At 36.4% G+C, this 20611-nt stretch overlaps 2 protein-coding genes across 5 annotated transcripts in view; both read left to right on the forward strand.

The window, feature by feature from the left end:
* LOC131435446 (putative phosphatidate phosphatase) overlaps nt 1-2466 on the forward strand; it is a 47282-nt gene extending 44816 nt beyond the window's left edge. For both annotated transcript variants that reach the window (XM_058603342.1, XM_058603341.1), the window contains 2 exons: nt 1564-1743; nt 1803-2466. In XM_058603342.1, coding sequence (XP_058459325.1) covers nt 1564-1743; nt 1803-2096 — 474 coding nt within the window. In that variant the 3' untranslated portion in view covers nt 2097-2466. The remainder of the gene's footprint in view (nt 1-1563; nt 1744-1802) is intronic.
* A 3462-nt stretch (nt 2467-5928) lies between these two features.
* LOC131435211 (hillarin) overlaps nt 5929-20611 on the forward strand; it is a 58279-nt gene continuing 43596 nt past the window's right edge. For 2 of the 3 annotated variants that reach the window (XM_058602870.1, XM_058602874.1), the window contains exon 1: nt 5929-6136. The gene's annotated coding sequence lies outside the window, so the exon portion shown is untranslated. The remainder of the gene's footprint in view (nt 6137-20611) is intronic. The other variant, XM_058602872.1, reaches the window with a different exon arrangement.

Raw genomic sequence — 20611 nt, forward strand, 5'->3', positions numbered from 1 at the left:
CAAAAATAACATTCACTTATTTTTATCGCGACAACATATATGTTTTTATGCACTAATCGCATTCAAATTAAATTATCTAGACATTGTCAGGATAGATTTTTGATCCATGCTTCTGAAGGCGAGATATTCAATGAACAAATTGAAAGACGGCGTTTTCAGCTAAGCAATTCTTCCTTCAGAAAAAAGACTTTCCCGACCGCTAATGTCAGTGAATCATTCTGAAATATTCACAGAATAATCTAAACTAATTTTCTAAGAGATTGTCAGTTGGGTTTTTTGATATTCGTCACTGTTTCTGAGAAAATCAGATTTGCGTGAAAATAGACCTTTAAAACGCCCTAAAACACACTGGCGTCAGCCATTAATTGGTATGCTCTGATCTTGTGTCATGCAAGCTCGGAATTCCATGTTATGTCGTTTCCCCATGAGAAATTGACAACTATCCCTGGATAAATTTTGAATGCTTAAGATTAATTTCTAATTTATATTAGATGATCTCGATTGATAATGAGAAATAGTTTATCGCTTCAAATGAAATCGCAGAATGGTAGAGAAACTTAACGCTAAAAAACTGCTTGCATAAAAAACTTGAACACAAGCTTGGCGAAGAGAAGCTTAATTATCGAAATCGCAAGTGTGTACAAAGATATAATTGCATGCATTTGGGATAATGGTGTAAATTCGTCGGTTATAAAACAAATGCAAATCAAGACAAGTGATGTTCGGTGTTGGTTCGGATTGATTGAACTTTTTGATTGTAGATTATTAGAAATTTTGGTTGCCTTGTTCCACATCAATGGCTCGAACAACCCCATAGATAAAGGCAAACGGCAAAACGTCCGACGGAAGTCCTCCGTTCCGTTAAATTCAAAATAGTAAAAAAAAAATCTCCAAATCTTTGGCATAATTGAGAGTTACTGGAGCAACAAAGTTTGCATTGAATGCTCCCACAGAGTTCACACGGATTGTACACTCAAGCGACAGAATTTTCACATGCGTAAATTGCACGCGAACCGGAACTCACTCGACGAGACCTATCTTACCCTGGATGGGAACGACTGATAGGGCATTTCGAATTTTACTTCCTCCATAAAGTGGGCTACGAGGTGAAGTTAATTTCACACACCAAGTTCCCAAAAACGGTGCTGCTGTGCCAGACAATCAGCGAGAAGGGGATGTCAAAGCCGCTCTTCTTTCACTCCGGACTGGCCGTGAATGGGGAAATTTATACCCGAAAGTTGCGTCGTACTCCGTAAAATCTGCTTCAAAAATGTTTTACCGAAAACTGAGGTGGAATTGATAAATAAATCGAAGAAAGAATTCAAATACATGCCTATACGAATGTTTTCGTCCGCCATGGCGAATGTTCTGGTTAACTGCCGGAAGCTTTTTTATCACCATCCGAAAAAAGTCAATTTTTAATGCACACGTTGCTTTTTTCTCGAGAGTTGATGAAAACTTTTTTGAAGAATCTCACAGTAATATGAGAAAGGTTTCAATACACCACTAAGTGTATTGTAACAGGATTTTCATTATTCATTCTTATATTGCTTTCTATTACAGGTTTGCAGACCCGTGATGCCAGATGGAACTACCTGTAAGGACGAAGTGAACCGATATCGTTACATAGAAGAATTTAGCTGCACAAGTGAACAATCGACTGCCCGAATGCTAAAGGAGATGCGATTGTCATTCCCTAGCGGTCATTCCAGTTTTTCCATGTACACCCTCATTTATTGCGCAGTAAGATAAATTTTGATTTTACACAGATAAACGACAATGACTCATGTCTCTCATTTTAGATCTATCTTCAGTCACGAATGAACTGGAGAGGCTCAAAGCTGTTGAAACACTTTCTTCAATTCCTGCTAATTCTACTGGCATGGTTCACCTGTTTAAGTCGTATCTCTGACTACAAACATCACTGGTCTGATGTGCTTGCTGGAGCCGTACTTGGATCTACAGTTGCCATAGTTATTTCAAACTACTGTACCGACTTATTCGATGCACACAGAAAACTAGCGGCTACACTGCCCCAGACACGCTATGAACTGAGTTCGAACCACGCCACTTCCAACGGTAACCAGCAGCCGTAATAGTTGTTGATAGTAGTTTATGTTCTGCAGAATGTGTAACTATGAACGATTTTAAATCAGATTCATATTTTGCAGGCGCTCGCAATGAAAGATTCAACTACTTTTCTTGTATAGAAATATTCTTAATTTATTATTTGTTAGTTTTCAGAAACAACAAAATCACTGATAACAGATAGAAAGCTATTTATTAGAATCATAATGGATAAGTTAGAGCTGCATTTATAAGATACGTTCTGAAATCAGTTTAAGGCAAAACATTAAGTTAAAAGAAGCAAGTAGCTAATAGTGTGTAGGTATTGTTATTACCACCCACATGGTGCGACGAAATTGTATTTTTCTACCTAAAAATAAACCATCGTTTTACATATTATCGACTTGTTCAAGTTTATTGTGTTGAAAATTAATAATATCAAGAGTACTCATGATGCTATGTTTGTTCCATGTGCTTTGATACTTTCAATAGAACATAGATAGCTAATCAACAACAATTGCGATTTCAACGTTCAAGTACCGTAAACCCACTACAACGGATTTTTTAGCCCTATTTATTACATTTAATGTGCAAGCTGATCACTAAAGGGAGTCAATGGGAAATGGATGGCTAATGAATTTCACAAAGCGTTCATTGTTAAACGATCCTGAAATTTGATGGAAGATATTTTGGAAAGGTATGAAATGTTGGGCCCTGGTGTAATCCAGGAGAAAAATTTAAAAAAATCGACTCTGTGATGCGGTATTTTTTTTAATAGCAATGAGACTACAATTCTTTTTTTTCCTTTATGGGCTACTCTGGCCGAGGGGGGGGTGGTTACAACGCTCCGCACTTTCCATACCAGAAGAACTAGGCTATGGTGCCCAAATGAACACTAGTAACGAAGGAGGAAACCGACCTGTAATTGATAGGTTTCCTCCAGCATGTAACTCATGCGACAGATTCCTTTACGGTTATCAATTTGAAACGAAAGATACGAATATCTTCTATTGCAAGTTCGCCCGAGAGTTTGTTTTTTGGGCAGGAAGTGTGTGCTTCACCCTGTAACCAGTCAATCATTGAGTCGTGCGTCTGTATCGTATTGGTATTTTGTCATCATACCAACTACTTCTGTGTCTTAAATGTCCTCGTCGATGAAACTTTGGAAAATTTCGCATTGTATCCGCTTTGGTCTTGGCCCTGCTTTCCTATATAATCTTTTATGTCTGAAGCGGTACTTACGATTATTACTTTAAATTTCCTAAATAGGTGTAGATAAGTTTGGTCTACTAGCACTATCCATTCTAATCTACTCTAATTGTTTCTATCTTTGTCGGCGTTACGTTACGTTTCCTTTTCCTCCATTGCATTGTTTTTTTTACTATGCCGGAGGAACCTGTTAATATCTCAAGCTGATAGAATATCAAGAATAAAGGAATAATTATAGTAATAATAATAGTAACAATAATCATAATAATAATGATAATAACAATAATAATAATAAAATTGATTGTGCAAATAGTAGTGCACTTACCTTTTTCTTTTATCATAACGTAACTTACCAGAAGTTAGGTAATTACATAAAATACCTATTTTTCTTCATTTTCTTGCGAACATTCTAGGGTCTTTTTCCTTGGTCTAAAATCTTCGATGATAATCCTTTATTTCAACAGGCTAGTTTTTTGTCAAGAAAATAAAATAATATAAAATCAGGTGTTAGTAAGCTTGTTAAAGTATATAATGTAAAGATGCGCATTTAACACTAGATTGCCCAGGAAAGTCACAATATGTACACAATGGAAGGATTGCTTAAAATTCTGTGATCTTGTTAATCATTTATTCAACGCTATATGCACTAAGGCACACTGCACTAGCTTTTAGTTATTCTGTCAGTTTTTTTAAGAGAGAATCTAATTATTTTGCCTGCTTTTGAGCATTTTAGTGCTCTCTAGTGTTAAGCACGCATCCAGTAAACAAGAACTACATGTATTTCGTAAAGAAATACTAGGTGTAATTGTATGAAATGGTCCACGTGAACCGTTCTCTTCCAGAAACACACATCTCACACTTTCAGTTTGAAAGTGACATTTGTGTCAAAGTTAGAGAAATTTAGGTACATTCAAACCTTTCTTGATTTGAGAGTGTATCCACACCTGATCAATCAGTTTCGCCGCCATTGTAATTTGTAAACATTAGTACCGATACCGAACCGGATCGGAAAGGTTTGAAAGCTGCTCGACGGTTCATAAGAGGTCAATTTACTCTTATTCCTGATAACAATAGTCATCTTTTTTTAATTAAATTCACCATTTCAGGACAAATTACTACTGACACCCGATATCATATGGTGTATTCATATATTGAATTCATAATGGAAAGAATGTGATGATTTCAGGACAAATGTTATATATTAACATTAATCCCAACTGGATCAAGATAATTGAAATTGGTGACCAATTCCAGGCATAAGAATGCTCGAAACCACCTAATGACCTATTGTCAATTTCAAGCAGTATTAGTCCTGTCCACCCCGTGATCGATCCAGATAACATAATTTTCATCTTTTTACATTTATAAGCGAACGATTGATCTCGGTATGGTTTGACTTTGTCAATACGCGAAGTATAAATTGACTCCCACCCCCATCCGCCAAGCGGCGGTACGCGCCCTGTATTGCCCATACTCGCATATCAGTCCCATATCGATTTTAGCCAATTTTGAGTTAGCTTGAGGAATGAAATCTATCCTCTATGTACTGTCAGAAATTCAATAAAAGTTGAGGGTTTGTTCAGTAAATGTGAAAAAAATATATCAACTCATGTCTGTCCCATATGCAAAGTACCCGTATATCAGTCCCATTTAGTGCAATTTTCAATAATTTTATTTGTTGCAATATTGGAATAGCATCATACAAAGCAATAAGACTACAATTTAAAATAAAATTTCACATTAAATGGCCCAATGAGCGCATAACGGCCGTTTCGGGATTTACGAGCAATTTTTCCATTCAACGAATACTGTAGACAAAACTTAGTTATTTAACCGTTTTGAATATAAGGCATCTGAGCACCGTTGGACAAGTTTTACAAGATGATTTTAATAGTTTATTGTTACTTTTTTTTCAAATGAAGTTTAATGTTGTTCGATGGATTTCGTCCAGTAGACAGTTCAATATATACTTAACAAAATTTTACTGTTTTTTTAATGAGTAGTTTAAGAATAGTCCTGTCAACCATCCCTATTCTGTACGTCGATCGATACGAAATATTCCGATCGAATGTGCAATCTCCATTCGGCATTCCGTTCGAGTTGGGTATGAACTCGAATATCATTCGTTCGAGTTGTTAAATTTTCGAACATTACTCGACCGACTTGCGTACGTATTACTTATGTTCGGTTTTGAATCGTTCTAATTTGTTTATACAAGTGTTGTGGTTTCGTTTACTAAGAAATTAATAATATAAATAATATGGAGTCGAACGGAATAAAAAATGCAAAATTCGAACTCGAACGAAAGTGTAGATTCGTTCGTATAACAAATCCGTCGGATTGTGGAATCGGGGTGAACGGCTTGAGTTAAGTTCAACGTTTGCACTCGAATTCAGCAATATGAATATATAACGCCTACAAGCATACTACTAACACGGCTTGGGACATCGCTCGTGAGAGAGAATATAATGATAATCTTTATACTGTAGTGATGTTCATAAAAGGTAGAGCTTTTGAAAGCTGTTGGCAGTGTAGGAAAGTGACGAAGAAAAATATCACGATACAAAACTGCAAAAGCTCTATGTGATCATCATTGAGCAGTACTCCGAATAAATGAAATGATCACCATCTTTCAGTTTCAACTTTGCGCTCGTAAGCTATCGTCACGTTTGTGGTGTCCGCGATCCTTCCTATAAGTACTGTTAATAATCTTGTACCAGAGAAATAGTTAACAAGTGGCTTTAAAATAATTGAAGAAGTACAACGATTTGAACGTTCTTATTCGGTCAGTGTTTCAAATTTGCCCTTTCCAATTGAGTTATGCTGATACCATTATCCAGCTAACAATTTCAAGCAAAAAGTAAGCATGTCCAACAGTTTCGGTCTGTTTCTGTCCGTGATACGCTTTCATGCAAATGCGCTTGAAAAATTGTTGGTGAGAAAAGTACTGATAATGAGGTAAACTTTGCGCAAGTGACATATTGCGCTGCCTCCGTCGCAATCATTTGGTGGAGCTTACATCATGCATTTTTGAGGCGTACATATTTGAGTGACTTACTTCATTGGAATCCATAATATCGCAGTGGAAAATGAGAGAAAAGTTCGACGAGAATAAAGGGTTTGCAGCCTCTCTAGTCGTCATGGAGAGTGTTGCCTTGTTAAGTGCATAGCTCTACTGATTTGCTGACTTATGAAGTGGACAGAAGCCCATTATAATCCGATTTCTTGTTCTCTCTGCAATTAACAATCCAAATACTAATAAAAGAGCAAGCGGATTCCGCAGTACAAGCACTACTTTGTGGTAGTAGTACGATTTGCAATTGAAAATATTTTGTAGCCGCATTCATTCATTTTTTTTTTCTGACACGAAGGAGATTTTATTTTATTTGGATACTCTTGAGTATGGATACTTCTCTGGATATTACACGTGACAACCATCAGTTAACATTATCGAGTGGACTTCTACTTTGTTAATGTATTTGACTGAGCATGATTTGAGTATTTGAAGTTTTATTGGTGTCACAGAAACACACTAAACTGATGTTGTCTGGAGAACATGCTCTTCTGAAACTGTTTGTGTGCACTGAGACATCTTTTGTTTGTATTAGTAGGAAGTAAACACAGCATAGTTTTGGCATACATATTTTCTCCAGTTATGTTTCATACACTTGTATACAAATCGAAACAACGAAGAATGCAGTATGAATCCGTGAAGTAAAATCACAAAACGACTTAAGCGACGAACTCTTACGCGGTAATTATTCAGTTACTTTTGTTTTTTTTTTTTTTTGCAAGAATCACTTTGTTTGATTTTTCATAACCAATACATTCATTTTCGGAAGACTTCATAACGTATTACAAAGTTCGTGAATTCGATTACTATAACCGAAAATAATTTCAATAATCTTTGTCCACGACAAATAGCAGTTGTTCGGTCAAAAAGATTACGGTTTGACATACGTATGTTAGTCCCTAAGATAGTGCCATTTCAATTATGGTAAATAGGCTCGATCAAGTTGAAAAGTAACAGCATATGTTGTTATACTTCGATTTGCCTTGATCATTGAATGATTGTCGGAAAATGTGCATAATCCATCCAGTAGGGAAATGATACCTTTTATATCGATCAACATGTTTTCTGCAGCAACATTCGTATATAAATATTTATTAAAATAATTAGGACAAATTCAAAGTACATATATATTTTTTTGAATATATATATGTGATACGAAAATTTCGTTTTTTCGGTGGTTGTAGTTGAAGACAGTTACAATCTATTTAAATATAAATATGTATTGAATATCATTTTGAATTCGAAGAAAATGTTGCCAATTTTAATTTTGATTCCAAGCGTCATTTCATAGTGCTTCGATCAAAACCTCAAGTATTAGGATGTATTTGCACACAAATACAGACACACATATATACAAACACAGACATTTGCTTTTCCAAAGTTTGAGCGAATTCTTTTCTTATTTTTCATCTATATATATATAAAAATGAAAATGGTAGATGGTACATTTTGAGACCTACAAAAAACAATACTTCATATCTCGACAACAATTCATTTTAAAGAGTTCATGTGTTCGGTATGTTTTCCTGTTGTAATATGATCTATAAATTCTCCGAAGAAATGAGTTCTCTATCACGCAATATAGACAAATTTAAACTTTAACCTTACTTCTCGCATTTCGGTGTAATTGGGACCAGAGCTAAGAAAATCATTTTCATAGACTCAAAATAAACGAGAATGACGAGAAATAAAAGATACTTTTCTCTACGCTTTCAAATTTTGAGAAAAAGATCCATGTCTAGTCAACGACACAAGAACCGTAAACAAGAAAACCGGAATCGGTTTGTTTGGCTGTCTACTGATACTGACTACTGATTGGACTGGTTTTGAGGCCAATTTAGAATTTTTTTACGTGTTTTGTTTCGCCCTTTTAAGCGATGGTTTAAATTTTTTTACACGCTTTACCCTATAATTCCAGAACCGGAAGTAGGATCCAAATGAAATTCAGCAGTTTTGTAGGACCATTCATTTGCATCTAACTTTCTGAAAATCGGTTCAACCATCGCCCAGAAAAGTTAGTGCACTTATTATCACATTATTTGCACATTTTTATTCCGGAGCCAGAAGTCATATCCAAATAATATTCAGGAGTGTTATATGGGACCACAAGTCTTTTAATTTTCATCTAAGTTTTTGAAAATCTGTCCAGACATCTCCGAGAAAAGTTAGTACAAAAAAAACGTGATTAGTCCACCTAGCAGTGAGATGATACCTTTTTTATCAATCCGCATGTGTTTTTTACATGAATATTCTTAGGTGTTTTAGTTCTCATGACATTATTTTAATTATCGTCGTTTTAAACGGCAAATTGAGATTTTAATCACTCATTACCCTGTAATGTCGAAACTGAAAATCGTATCGAATTTCAATCTTAACGTGTGACATTCGATTGAACATTCCAAGAGATGTCGAAGTAAGTTCCACTTTAGAGTTTTTCGTCATTATTTATGTTACTTCCAGAGCCGGTATTCAGGAACTAGCATAAACCAAAATGATTCGAATGGCCATAAATTAATACGCCAAACAATTTACATCTTCTATATCGGTGTGAATTTTAAAAACTCATCAGCTGTAATTCCAGAATCGGATAAAATTCACCAATTTTCTATGGGACCCTAAAACCTTTAATTTGAATTTTTGTTTTTGAAGTTCGATTTGGCCTTTTTGAGAAAATGATTGAGCTTTGAGAAACGATTCGATACTGGAACCGGAATTCTAAAATCAATGTAGCCGAAATCAGTTAAATTCACCTGAGGAGTGTGTAAACATCTTTGAGAATTTGTAGTGCGAATTAAAATTTGGGGGTACATTCCGAATCCAAAAACGAATACCGCTTAAACTGAAATAAATTTATTTGGTAATCGACTATCCAAACCAGAAGTCGGATCTGAATAAAAAGTAAGATGTTTTATAAGATTTTAAGACCTCTCATTTGAATCATAGATGATTCTTAGATTTCATTTGAATCTTAGATAGGTTCAGCCATCTACGAGAAAAATGAGTTGCATTATTTTAATTTCGTTTCACATATCATCCTGTGGTTCCGCAATCAGAAGTCGGATCCAAACGTAATTCAGAAACCTTGTTTGGGAGTATACTACTTTTCATATGAATCTGAGTTTGTAGAAAACGTTTTAGCCATCTCCGAGAAAATTGAGCGTAATTATTTGTCACACACGCATTTGCTGATCTCAACGAACTGAGTCGTATGTAATATGGAAGTTATGTTCTTCCAGCATTTATCGCTGTAAGTAGTTTAAATCAATATAATTATGGAATTACTTTCAACTGGAAACTGCTGACATCATCTGGTGTACATATGCCATATTCGAACGATTATGTTGCCAAAAACGAACCGTGCTAAAATCGGTCCGAGGCAAATTGTCATGAAAAAAGATGCTGCACACAGTCTTCTTGGTACAGTACAATTGCATGTAACAGTATAAAAATTGTATGTAACAGTATAAAAAATCGTGTTCCACGTTGCTCCCAAGCATTGCTTTGTCATACAGCGCTCAAAATTCCTACTGCTGGAATAGGGGGAAAAGTCGCTTATACAAAAATGTCGATATCTCCGTTGAAAATGGACGGATTTTAACAATCTATGGCTTGTTTGATAGCTATTACCGTGTGGAATCTAAGTATAGAAACATATTCTGTTTTCAAGGTCAAGTGTGACAGATACTGTCAAAAAACTAAAAAATTTGACATAAAACTTCGTATAATTCAAAAAGTAAACACCCGATCTCAAAACCATTCAATAGCGTTCTGGGTGACGGGGAGACCTTTCATTTGCGACTAGTTTGATCAAAATCGGTCCAGCCGTCTCTGAGATCTCGACCTCTTAGTTGACACAAACAAACACACACACACACACACACACACAGACACAAACAAACACACACACGGACATTTGTTCAGTTCGTCGAGCTGAATCGATTGGTATATGACATTCGCCCCTCCGGGCCTCGGAAAATTTTTCTAAAGTTTGAGCGAATTCTATGCCTATTTTTTATATATAAAAAAAAGGTAAAACGTTATATACACACATATGCACATACGCACATATACACACACAGCCATTTTCGTACTAGATGAACTGGATCGAATGATCGGGTCAAAAATCGATTTCCACAGTGATTGCATAACCTTTCCATAGGAGAAAGGTAACAATATGCACACATCGCACCGTTTTCATTGGCATCTTTCAGGGCCGTTGAAAGAGGTAGGTACGGTGGGTAGTACAACCCACCCGAAAATTCCAAATGTTTTTATCCACCTGAAGTTTCAAGCAAAATCCAATGGTAATATTAGTATTATTCATAACAAAAAATATTTTTACTGTAGCTCGGAATAATAACTAAAATCAAAATTATAGAATACTAGTACTCTACGTAGAGTGAGGATGTAAAGATAAACAACAGTAAGGTGAGACGTGACAAGGTTCATTTGAGCAAGCAGAAGTCTTTTGGTAACTTAACACTAAAGGAGTCGAGCTTAAGACTCTCATCACTGCAAATAAAAACGTACAACTAGTGCACAGGTTTTGAACATCTACATCTCAACAATTTTCCAACTGATTTTCGATATCGGATACATACTGCTTGGAAATATTTCTCTTTATTGATCTATTGATTGGTTTCATATAATTGGCCAATCTTTAATTCAATTAGTAATGAACCATGTCTTACGGGTGAGATAAGAGCCCAATTCGTTCAATTTGACCATTGTCCTGGATAGTAATTGTAATATAATATAGTATAGTAATTTTTTTTTGTTCAGCTATTCTATTGAAGAATCTATGCCTGCTAAGTTTACCAGCTCATTTCAATTTTTGATTACTGGTTAAAGTATGTAAAGCAAAGTCTTGGCATTACATTCCTTTTGTGGAATTTGGCCTTTCTGTTTCAACAGACTTCGCAGCCGATTCTTAATGTACAGAATCATTGCATGGCTAGTACTATGGATCCTACTGACACTAAGAACCCTTCCAGGTCGGAGCTCGAACATACGACAACTGACTTGTAAGACCAGCGTCCTATGCACTGAACCGCCAACCCGGGACGGTTAAAGTATGTAATAATATTAATTATCACTTAGATAACTCGTTCACCTCACGCCTTTGTAGGGGTATGAGGTAGGACCATCATCACTTGTGGCACGGTGCATTGTCTTGGTTAAAGATGATTCTTTTTTACTGTTTATTCGTAAACGCATCAATAACTCCAATGTTATAATTACCTTTGATGGTACTCTCTTTTCAAGATAGTCGATGTCAATTATACCTCGAGCATCTAAAAACTGACGCCATGATTGTTCCAGCTACCTGTTGCGTTTTGAGATTCGGATATGACCCGCCTGAATTCAGATATGACCCCGGAGAATAATGTTGGATCCATGTTTCGTCCATTTTTTCATACCAACGCAAGAAATCCATTTCATTGCGACTAAACAGTGCCGAACAGCTCTCTGAATCGTTGATGCTTTGTTGCTTTTGTTCTATTGTGAGCAAGCATGGCACTCATTTGGAAAAGACCATTTCCATGCCCAGATTTTCGCCTAAGATCGTAAAAGCATATCTAGTTGATGTGCTAATCATTTCACCACATCTCACGAGCTTTGATTTTACGTTCATCCAACACAATTATCAAAGCTTGCCTAATTTTTTCCGGATGAAATCTTGAAGTGCGAGTAACACTTCATAACACATTGCTGGGTACTGGGCTAGTGCGATTTTTCCTTTTAAGAATCAATCTTTTATCAATGCATTGAGGACTCTTTTTACGCGGGGGATACGTGAATACGAATAAATTTTTTTTGATGCCAAATATCTTAGAAATGCATGAAACGTCCAGATCTGGTGCAAAATAAAAAAATTGATTTTAAAAAAATCGATGGGCACTTTTTTTAAAAAAATCTTTGGGACTTTGGATCTTTTGGAAAAAAAATAAACATTGTTTTTTTTTTCAAATATTCCACATGATGTAAAACACTTCTTTCTTCTGGTTGGTGTCACTTCATTTGAGATGACGCCGATTGATGGCACTGCAACTTAGGCTATATTGTCGACTAGCCAAGTACGGATAATTTTTTTTCAGAAAACAAAAATCTGGCATCATCTATGTTATCAAAAATAAGTTCCATTTGTTTCTATACATCCCGTCTTCAACTCGTTTGTAAATTAAGATCTCGTGAATAGCAACTGGAAGACTCACACAGCCGTAAAGTTTGACTCTACTTGAGCGAAACTTTGCGTCCTCGTGTGAGTTGCCGAATTCGAATCACGTCGCAAACCACGTTCACTGTGTTTTGACCTTACTTTGGCATATATTCCAATTGAATGAACCGTACTCAAGCGTTCATAGTGCATCTTATGTCGTTTTAGTTTTAAAATTGCACTTCACCAGTGTAGCTAAGGTTGCACTGAAACCGTTCGTTTTTGCCAATTGCACTAGACCAGTGCTACACTTTTTCTGCACCGATACCGCTGGTGCAGCACTCATCAAAAGTTTGGTGTAGCTCTGTGTAATGGAATCGTTTTTACCTTTTTTATATATATAAAAAATAGGTATAGAATTCGCTCAAACTTTCGAAAATTTTTCCGAGGCCCGGAGGGCCGAATGACATATACCAATCGATTCAGCTCGACGAACTGAGCAAATGTCTGTGTGTGTGTGTGTATGTGTGTGTCTGTATGTGTGTTGTCAACTAAGAGGTCGAGATCTCAGAGATGGCTGGACCGATTTTGATCAAACTAGTCGCAAATGAAAGGTCTCCCCGTCACCCAAAACGCTATTGAATGGTTTTGAGATCGGATGTTTACTTTTTGAGTTATTCGAAGTTTTATGTCAAAATTTTCAGTTTTTTGACAGTATCTGTCACAATTGACCTTGAAAACAGAATATGTTTTCAGACTTAGATTCCGCACTATAATACCTATTCAACAAGCCATAGATTGTTAAAATCCGTCCATTTTTAACGGAGATATCGAAATTTTTGTGTAAGCGACTTTTCCCCCTATTCCAGCAGTAGGAGTTTTGAGCGCTGTATGACAAAGCAATGCTTGGGAGCAACGGAAAACACGATTTTTTATTCTGTTACATACAATTGTTTCTAAGTACCAAAAAGACTGTGTACAGCATCCTTTTTCATGACAATTTGCCTCGGACCGATTTTAGCACGGCTCGTTTTTGGCAACATAATCGTTCGAATATGACATATATAAACCAGATGATGGCAGATTTTTTTTAATTATATTGTTTTAAACTACAGGGTCCGGCACTCGAAGTGTAACCAATTAAAAAGGCCATAAATTCAGTTTGGAAAATTACTTTTACTTAATTCAAAGTACAAAATATGTAAAAATAATACAAAATTCAGAATCAATTCACTTTTGCTCGATATGACCACCTTTTGCCTTGACTTGATGACTTGAGAGAGCGAAGGAGTTGCTTCGTTTGGCCGAAAGCGGTCAATTTCCGAACATTGAATTTTCTGACGAGAAAATTTTTCCAATTGAGCAATTCGTAAACTCTCAAAACGATAGGGTTTACTTGACCGACCGTTCATACGAGAATTTGAGTAATCGATTGGCCACCAGGAGGCAGCACCCGCAACAGATAATGGTTTGGGCTGCTGTAACCGCAGATGGGCGCTCTCCAATCGTTTTCATCGAGCCTGGCGTCAAGGTAAATGCGACATATTATCGGGAAAGTATTCTGGAGGTTGCTTTGAAGCCGTGGGCAGACAAACATTTCGGTGGCAGACCATGGACGTTTCAGCAGGACTCGGCACCGTCTCACAAAGCTCGAGTGAATCAAGAATGGCTGAAAAACAACGTTCCGAACTTCATCACGTCCACACAATGGCTCTCGAATTTACCAGATGCGAATTCAATGGATTATTCTCTTTGGGCCATTTTGGAGAGCAAAGTCCGAACTAAAAGATACACCAGTCTCGAGGGGCTGAAAAAAGTTATTGTCCGCGAGTGGGCCAAAATACCTGCAAGTCACATTCGGCCAAACGAAGCAACTCCTTCGCTCTCTCAAGTCATCAAGTCAAGGCAAAAGGTGGTCATATCGAGCAAAAGTGAATTGATTCTGAATTTTGTATTATTTTTACACATTTTGTACTTTGAATTAAGTAAAAGTAATTTCCCAAACTGAATTTATGGCCATTTTAATTGGTTACACTTCGAGTGCCGGACCCTGTACTTACATCAATAAACGCTGGAAGAACATAACATCCATATACCATTCGAATCAGTTCGTCGAGATCAGCAAATGCGTGTGTGACAAATAAATTCACTCAATTTTCTCTGAAAATTTCTTTTCTACAAATTCAGATTCATACGAAAATTCGTATGCTCCCAAACAAAGTTCCTGAATTATGTTTGGTTCCGACCTCTGGTTCCGGAACTACAGGACGATATATGAAACGAAATCAAAATTGTGTAACTCATTCTTCTCGAAATTGGCTGAACCGATCTAAGATTCAAATGAAATCTAAGAATCATCTAAGATGCAAATGAAAAGTTTCAAGATTCTTTAAAACATCTTGCTCTTCAGTCAGATCCAACTTCCGGTTTCGGCGATACAGGGTGATTAGTATAAAAATGTCTATTCCACATAAATTAATCAGGTTTATCGGGTTAGCAGATTTGGATAGTCGATAAATAAAATTAACTTTTTTCAGTTTTAGTGGTATTCAGTTGTCGATTCAGAAGGCACCTAAAAATTTAATTCGTGCTATGATTTCTCAAAGATGTCTTCACTGATTTTCAAATATTTTGAAACAAATGTAAACTATACAGCTATTCAGGCGAATTTATCTGACTTCGGCCATACCGATTTTAGAATTCCGGTTCCAGTATAAAATCGTTTCTCAAAGCTCAATCGTTTTCTCAAAAAAGCCAAATCAAATTTCAGAAACAAAAAGTACAGGTGTGTAATGTCAGAGACATAACTGGATGTCGTGAATACGAATAAAACTGACACTCTTTCTTTATACTTCCGAATATCAATTAGTTGATCGATTTTGTTAATTGTGCAAGCTTTCCCATTTTGCACTACTAGAACTTGAAACGATAGATAGATAGTAGATCTGGCCTTGCTATGAAAAATTAGCAAAGAAAACCGAAAATTTTACGATAAATTGTTTTATTTTGCTGATTTTGCGTGTCCACGCTTCATCTACGAAAACCATATAGCAGAGTGCTCACCGGCGTGTACACCTCTGTGAAAGTATCTGCATCCTCCTCAGAGAATTTATTAGCTAATGCTCTAGCACTTTGGTGCGATTCAGTGGAAGAGGTAAAAGGAAATAAACAAACGCACTCATGATGCGTGCACACTTACACAACAGTGGTGTATAAATGTGAAAGAGAAGAGCTCTCGTTGAAGTTGTCAGTGCGAGGGGAGAAATTTTGCTTGCTCTTCGTCACACAGAGGAGATAGACATCTCTGGTTACATCAAACATTCTGACACACAAAGCAATCTTTATTGTTTTTTTAGGTAATATTTAGAGCCATTAGAAGGGCTGATTTTGCATAATGTTCCACATTATTGTCCATTTCCCGTTGTATTTTGCTCCAATGCAGACAACCACCAACAGGATGATGTAATCGATCTTCTTCGAAGGGAAACTGGCACTGCGACCTGAGCGTTTGAGGTTTTGTATAGCGCTAAAGGTCTGCTTTCATTAATAGTGACTGCTGCTCTCGACGAAAGAAGTCCACATGAAATCACGACCTGAGTGTTTAAGGCTTTATACCACGCAAAAGGTCTGCTTTCATTACCAACTGCTCCACCTGACGATCGAAGGCCATATAAAAGCATTGCCAACTTCTCCACCTGACGATTGAAGTCCAAATGAAAGCACGACCTAAGCATTTGAGGCTTTATACCACGCAAAAGGTCTGCTTTCATTGACCACTGCCGGCTGAAGTCCAAATGAGAGCACGACCTGAGCGTTTGAGGTTTGGTACCACGCAGAAGGTGCACTCTCCGAAGCTGCTGGTCCCACGACGTCCTCTTCCGTCCAACGCACAAGAAGAAATGATTGATTTTTGACCACGGTTCCCCTTTTATTCGCAGTCAGTTGAAGATGTGTGCCTGACTACCACAAAATCGTCGTCCTTGCGCGAAAAAGCCAAGCAAAAGAAATGAGTTTTCCGCGTTGTTTTCAAAGATTGAGAAAACTTAATATTTGAGTTGTTTGTGGTTATCTCACGCTGTTCAAAATATTATCCTTAATTCCTGATCATATTTTTGATGAAATGGTGAAAGAATTATGTTGCTACCGTTAATACAAGTCGAGATATTCACGATTAAGTTCTGCCCATTCTTTCATATGGCTAATTTTGAAAAGGCACCCCATAGTAAAGTAAGTCGTATTCACGACAAAATTCAAATTGAATTAAACTTATATACAAAATTAATTAGTTTTATACATACATACAAAAATTAATGAATTTTATCCAATTAAGCTTCAAAGTTGTACTCAAAACTGTAATTTATTCGTCATATGGCCATACAAATCGGTTTGGGTTATGCTGGTTCCTGAATACCGGCTCTGGAAGTACCCTAAATTACCGTAAACTCTAAAGTGGAACTTACATATCATGGCATGTTTAATCGATTATCACACTTCTAGATTTAAATTCGATTGTATTTGCAGTTTCGACATTACAGAGTAATGAGTGATTACAATCTCAAATTGTCGCTTAAAACGACGGTCATTAAAATAATGTAATGAAAACTTAAACACCGGAGAATATTCATGCAAAAAACACATGCGGATTGATAAAAAAAGGTATCATCTCACTGCTAGGTGGATTAATCACGTTTTTGTAATCAATGGTTACTGTTTATGTTTTCGTCATTTTTTTCGTTTATTCATGTACCCGTGTAGCACTGCACCGGTGTAGTGCAAATTAAAAACCAAAACGCCATTAAAATGCCATCCTCTAGATAAACCGTCTTTTTGTGAGACTTCTTTAGTATGAAATGAACTCCCATATCATTAATTTCATCGATTACTTAGTTCCTGCCAATTTGTAGCTCCATGTATTTTGAACCATATGCAACATGTTTTCATTTCTATTCGAGCACATCAGGAAACACGTGGTTACTATTATGTTACAACTCAATTTTACCGTACTGTTCAATGGTGCAAAACTGAAAAACAACCTCGAACAAATAACACTTGTGGAGGTTATGGACGCGATACAAGATTATTGGCCTCCAAGCCCTCGCCAGTCAGTAAAAGTTTAATATATCACATATGATTTCACATATGTGCATCACACTAACACTCTGAGTAGCCTTCGTATTCTAAACCAATTCATTCATAGTAAAGTTCGATAAAATGCAATAGGTGGGTGCCTTGCTCTTTTGGAAAAGGTGAATGAATAGAGGCGACTACGCGCGAAGGTGGATTGTAATAGTTTTGTTTTATATTCGCGTGAAGATCTTGGGAGGTATTCGCTGTTTTGTTGAAAAAAAAATCCACCTCCGCTGATTTGTAGTGGCGCTAGTGGGTTTATACGATGGCGCTATGAAACTATCCTTCTTTCCTTCGATGTCGCTTGAAAAATTGTATGCTTTATTCAATGAATATACCACTGCTAAGGGTGGGCGTGCAAAAATATTATAGCCGATGATTGCTCGAAGTATAAAAAAATCGTTCGTTCATTAGTCGAAAGCAAATGAGCAACTCAATACGGATCGGGCAGATTAGCGCGTGTGGAGGAGCAGATCGCGTCAATTAAACCACAATCCGTGTATATTTTATATTAGCGTATTCCAACGCTTGTGCTTTTTTACTAATTCCCCCAGATACAGTCACAGCTGGTGGCGATTATTTTAGTAAAACATGTTCTGAAGCTTATATCATACGAGAAATACCGTCTACAAATAGTTTACACAGACACTGTAATATCCTGTGTGAGTCGACTGTATCTTTGTGAATTCGAACTTTGAATATCGGGTTAAAATTTAGAAACTATTCTAAATTAAACCTAATAACAGATTCCTTATAGTCTAACGATTATTATGATACTATTGAAAGTATTTTATTTGACACATTAGGGCGCGTTTTTTGTCTTTGCCAACTAATTCAGAGACGCCAACATAAAACTGTTTAAAACAAAAAATAGTCATAGTATCTCGTAATTTGGTTAAACTAGGCTAGATCATAAATTTTAGTGGGAATAATTGCTGAATTTTTTATTTCCGATACCCTTCGAGAATAGTGTTACAATAGCGACTACACCATAATTCAGTTTATTACCCTCGAAGAGTTCATATCGTTACAAATATTGAAAGTGAATTTCGAGATGGAAATGAGTTATTTTTTGGCCGACACCCCGATTATTGAAAAGAGAAGCAAAAACTCGTCCAAAAAGCAGTATACAATACGTTAACTCACACATTCACCCATCAGCACGAATATAATAGTTTACTGCACCGGACTGGCAACAGGTGAAAGTGAATTCCTGTTACGATGTTATTTTGCGAATTAAACAATTAAATTGATTTGCCTTTCGTCTGTTACGATTGCTTGAAATTGGGTAAAAGTTTACCAACTGTTCACCTGCATAAATCTGAGTAGATAGCCCAAACAAAACAAATATATTAACTTCGCGTGAGATTTGCACTGTTCAATCGATTCATGAGAAACAACGACTTCGACCCAGCTGTGGGTGTCGGTTGAGGTATGAGATTTTGGCTAAAGCATCTTTTTTACCCATGTTGGCCTGTTACAGAGTTATGATGTTGATGATGATGATGATGATGATGATGATGATGATGATGATGTCATTCCTATTAATACAGAGAAACGTTTCGTTTTTGATACATTTTCCTATGAATTTGATTTGGATTTGATAAGCGAAACACCACTTCAGCGTATTGAAGTCTCCTACAGTTAGACTAGAGATTAGTTCGAGAGGCGAGAGAGATGATTTTATCCGAACAATTCTTAATTCGATATTTTGAATTATTGATCGAACCATTTCTGTCTAAATCATGGTCAGTGCGATACGAATATGTTGTGTGTATAACACACCAAGTGGAAACAATGCGATCACCGGATAGACCTTCGAATGTTTGTCACAAAACGTATACTCAGCTGCTCAGCTGAAAACACTTTTGCGGAAGAAACGCTTCACGCCCAGTAAAGCAAATGAAATGGAGAAACAAGTAAAACAAGCCATGGGGATTGATGTTTTTTCCTTCATTGCCTTTCGATTAAAAAACTTGCTTTCCAATGAAAAGATATGATATCAAACGGCTTTTTCGCCTACTCCGCAATCTACAGCTTTTCGTTTGCAATTTTTCGAATAAACCGTAAAAACAAGGCACTAATTTTACCTTTCTTGTCCACTAGAGATAATGTGTTTCTGTTGAGAACTATAAGCACATAAAATTTCTATTCTTGCTCGAACTAACAGTGTTATAGATTTTGCAATGCAAAACATATTTTTTCAAGCAACGATAAAAAAATTAATGAAAAATCCGGATAAAGACTTAGCTGGTACTTTAGATACAAATGTTTTATCCGGTCTTGCATTTATTTCTAAAATGCCTATATAATGAATAGAAATAGGATTCTCATAGTAAATCTATACGCTAAAATAACGCCCAATCGCCCGCAGAAAATAACAATAATAATTTCAACAAATAATATCTCATAATTTCGGAACTAGGCGGATCTTGGCACTAACACTCTGACAGTGCCCTTAAGCGGCCAATACACGTTCAGTTTTTTGTGTGTGATGTCATGACTGAACGATTGACTGAAGTGACTGAAGAGTTCATCCGACCAAACGTCCGGTTTTTTACTGAATCTCTTAACCTCCACAGATAAAAATATTTTGTGAATTTACATTTATTTTCATGCACATATTTGGAGCAAGTAATTGAATGGAAAGTTACATTACAAAGCTAAGCGATTTGTAAATATACAGTCTTGTTCAATGAAAAAGTAAATGCATTTCAATGAAATTTTACATCAATCATGGTTTTAAATCAGATTTTCGTTTCATCTGACGTCTGTTTAATAGCACTATTGGTTTACATGTCGTGTAAGTTTCACCTTCTCTTTCTGTGTCAGTTTCATCCGATTAACTGACAGTAAATCGTTCAGTCCGTCAGTTTCCTTTTGAACAGAATAATGTATATCCATGAAAAAACTGACGGAACTGACATAACGACAAAACTCAAAACTGACCTGACGCCACACATAGTCAGTTCAGATAA

The sequence above is a fragment of the Malaya genurostris genome, chromosome 3 (assembly GCF_030247185.1).
Source record: "Malaya genurostris strain Urasoe2022 chromosome 3, Malgen_1.1, whole genome shotgun sequence".
Taxonomy (NCBI): Eukaryota; Metazoa; Arthropoda; class Insecta; order Diptera; family Culicidae; genus Malaya; species Malaya genurostris.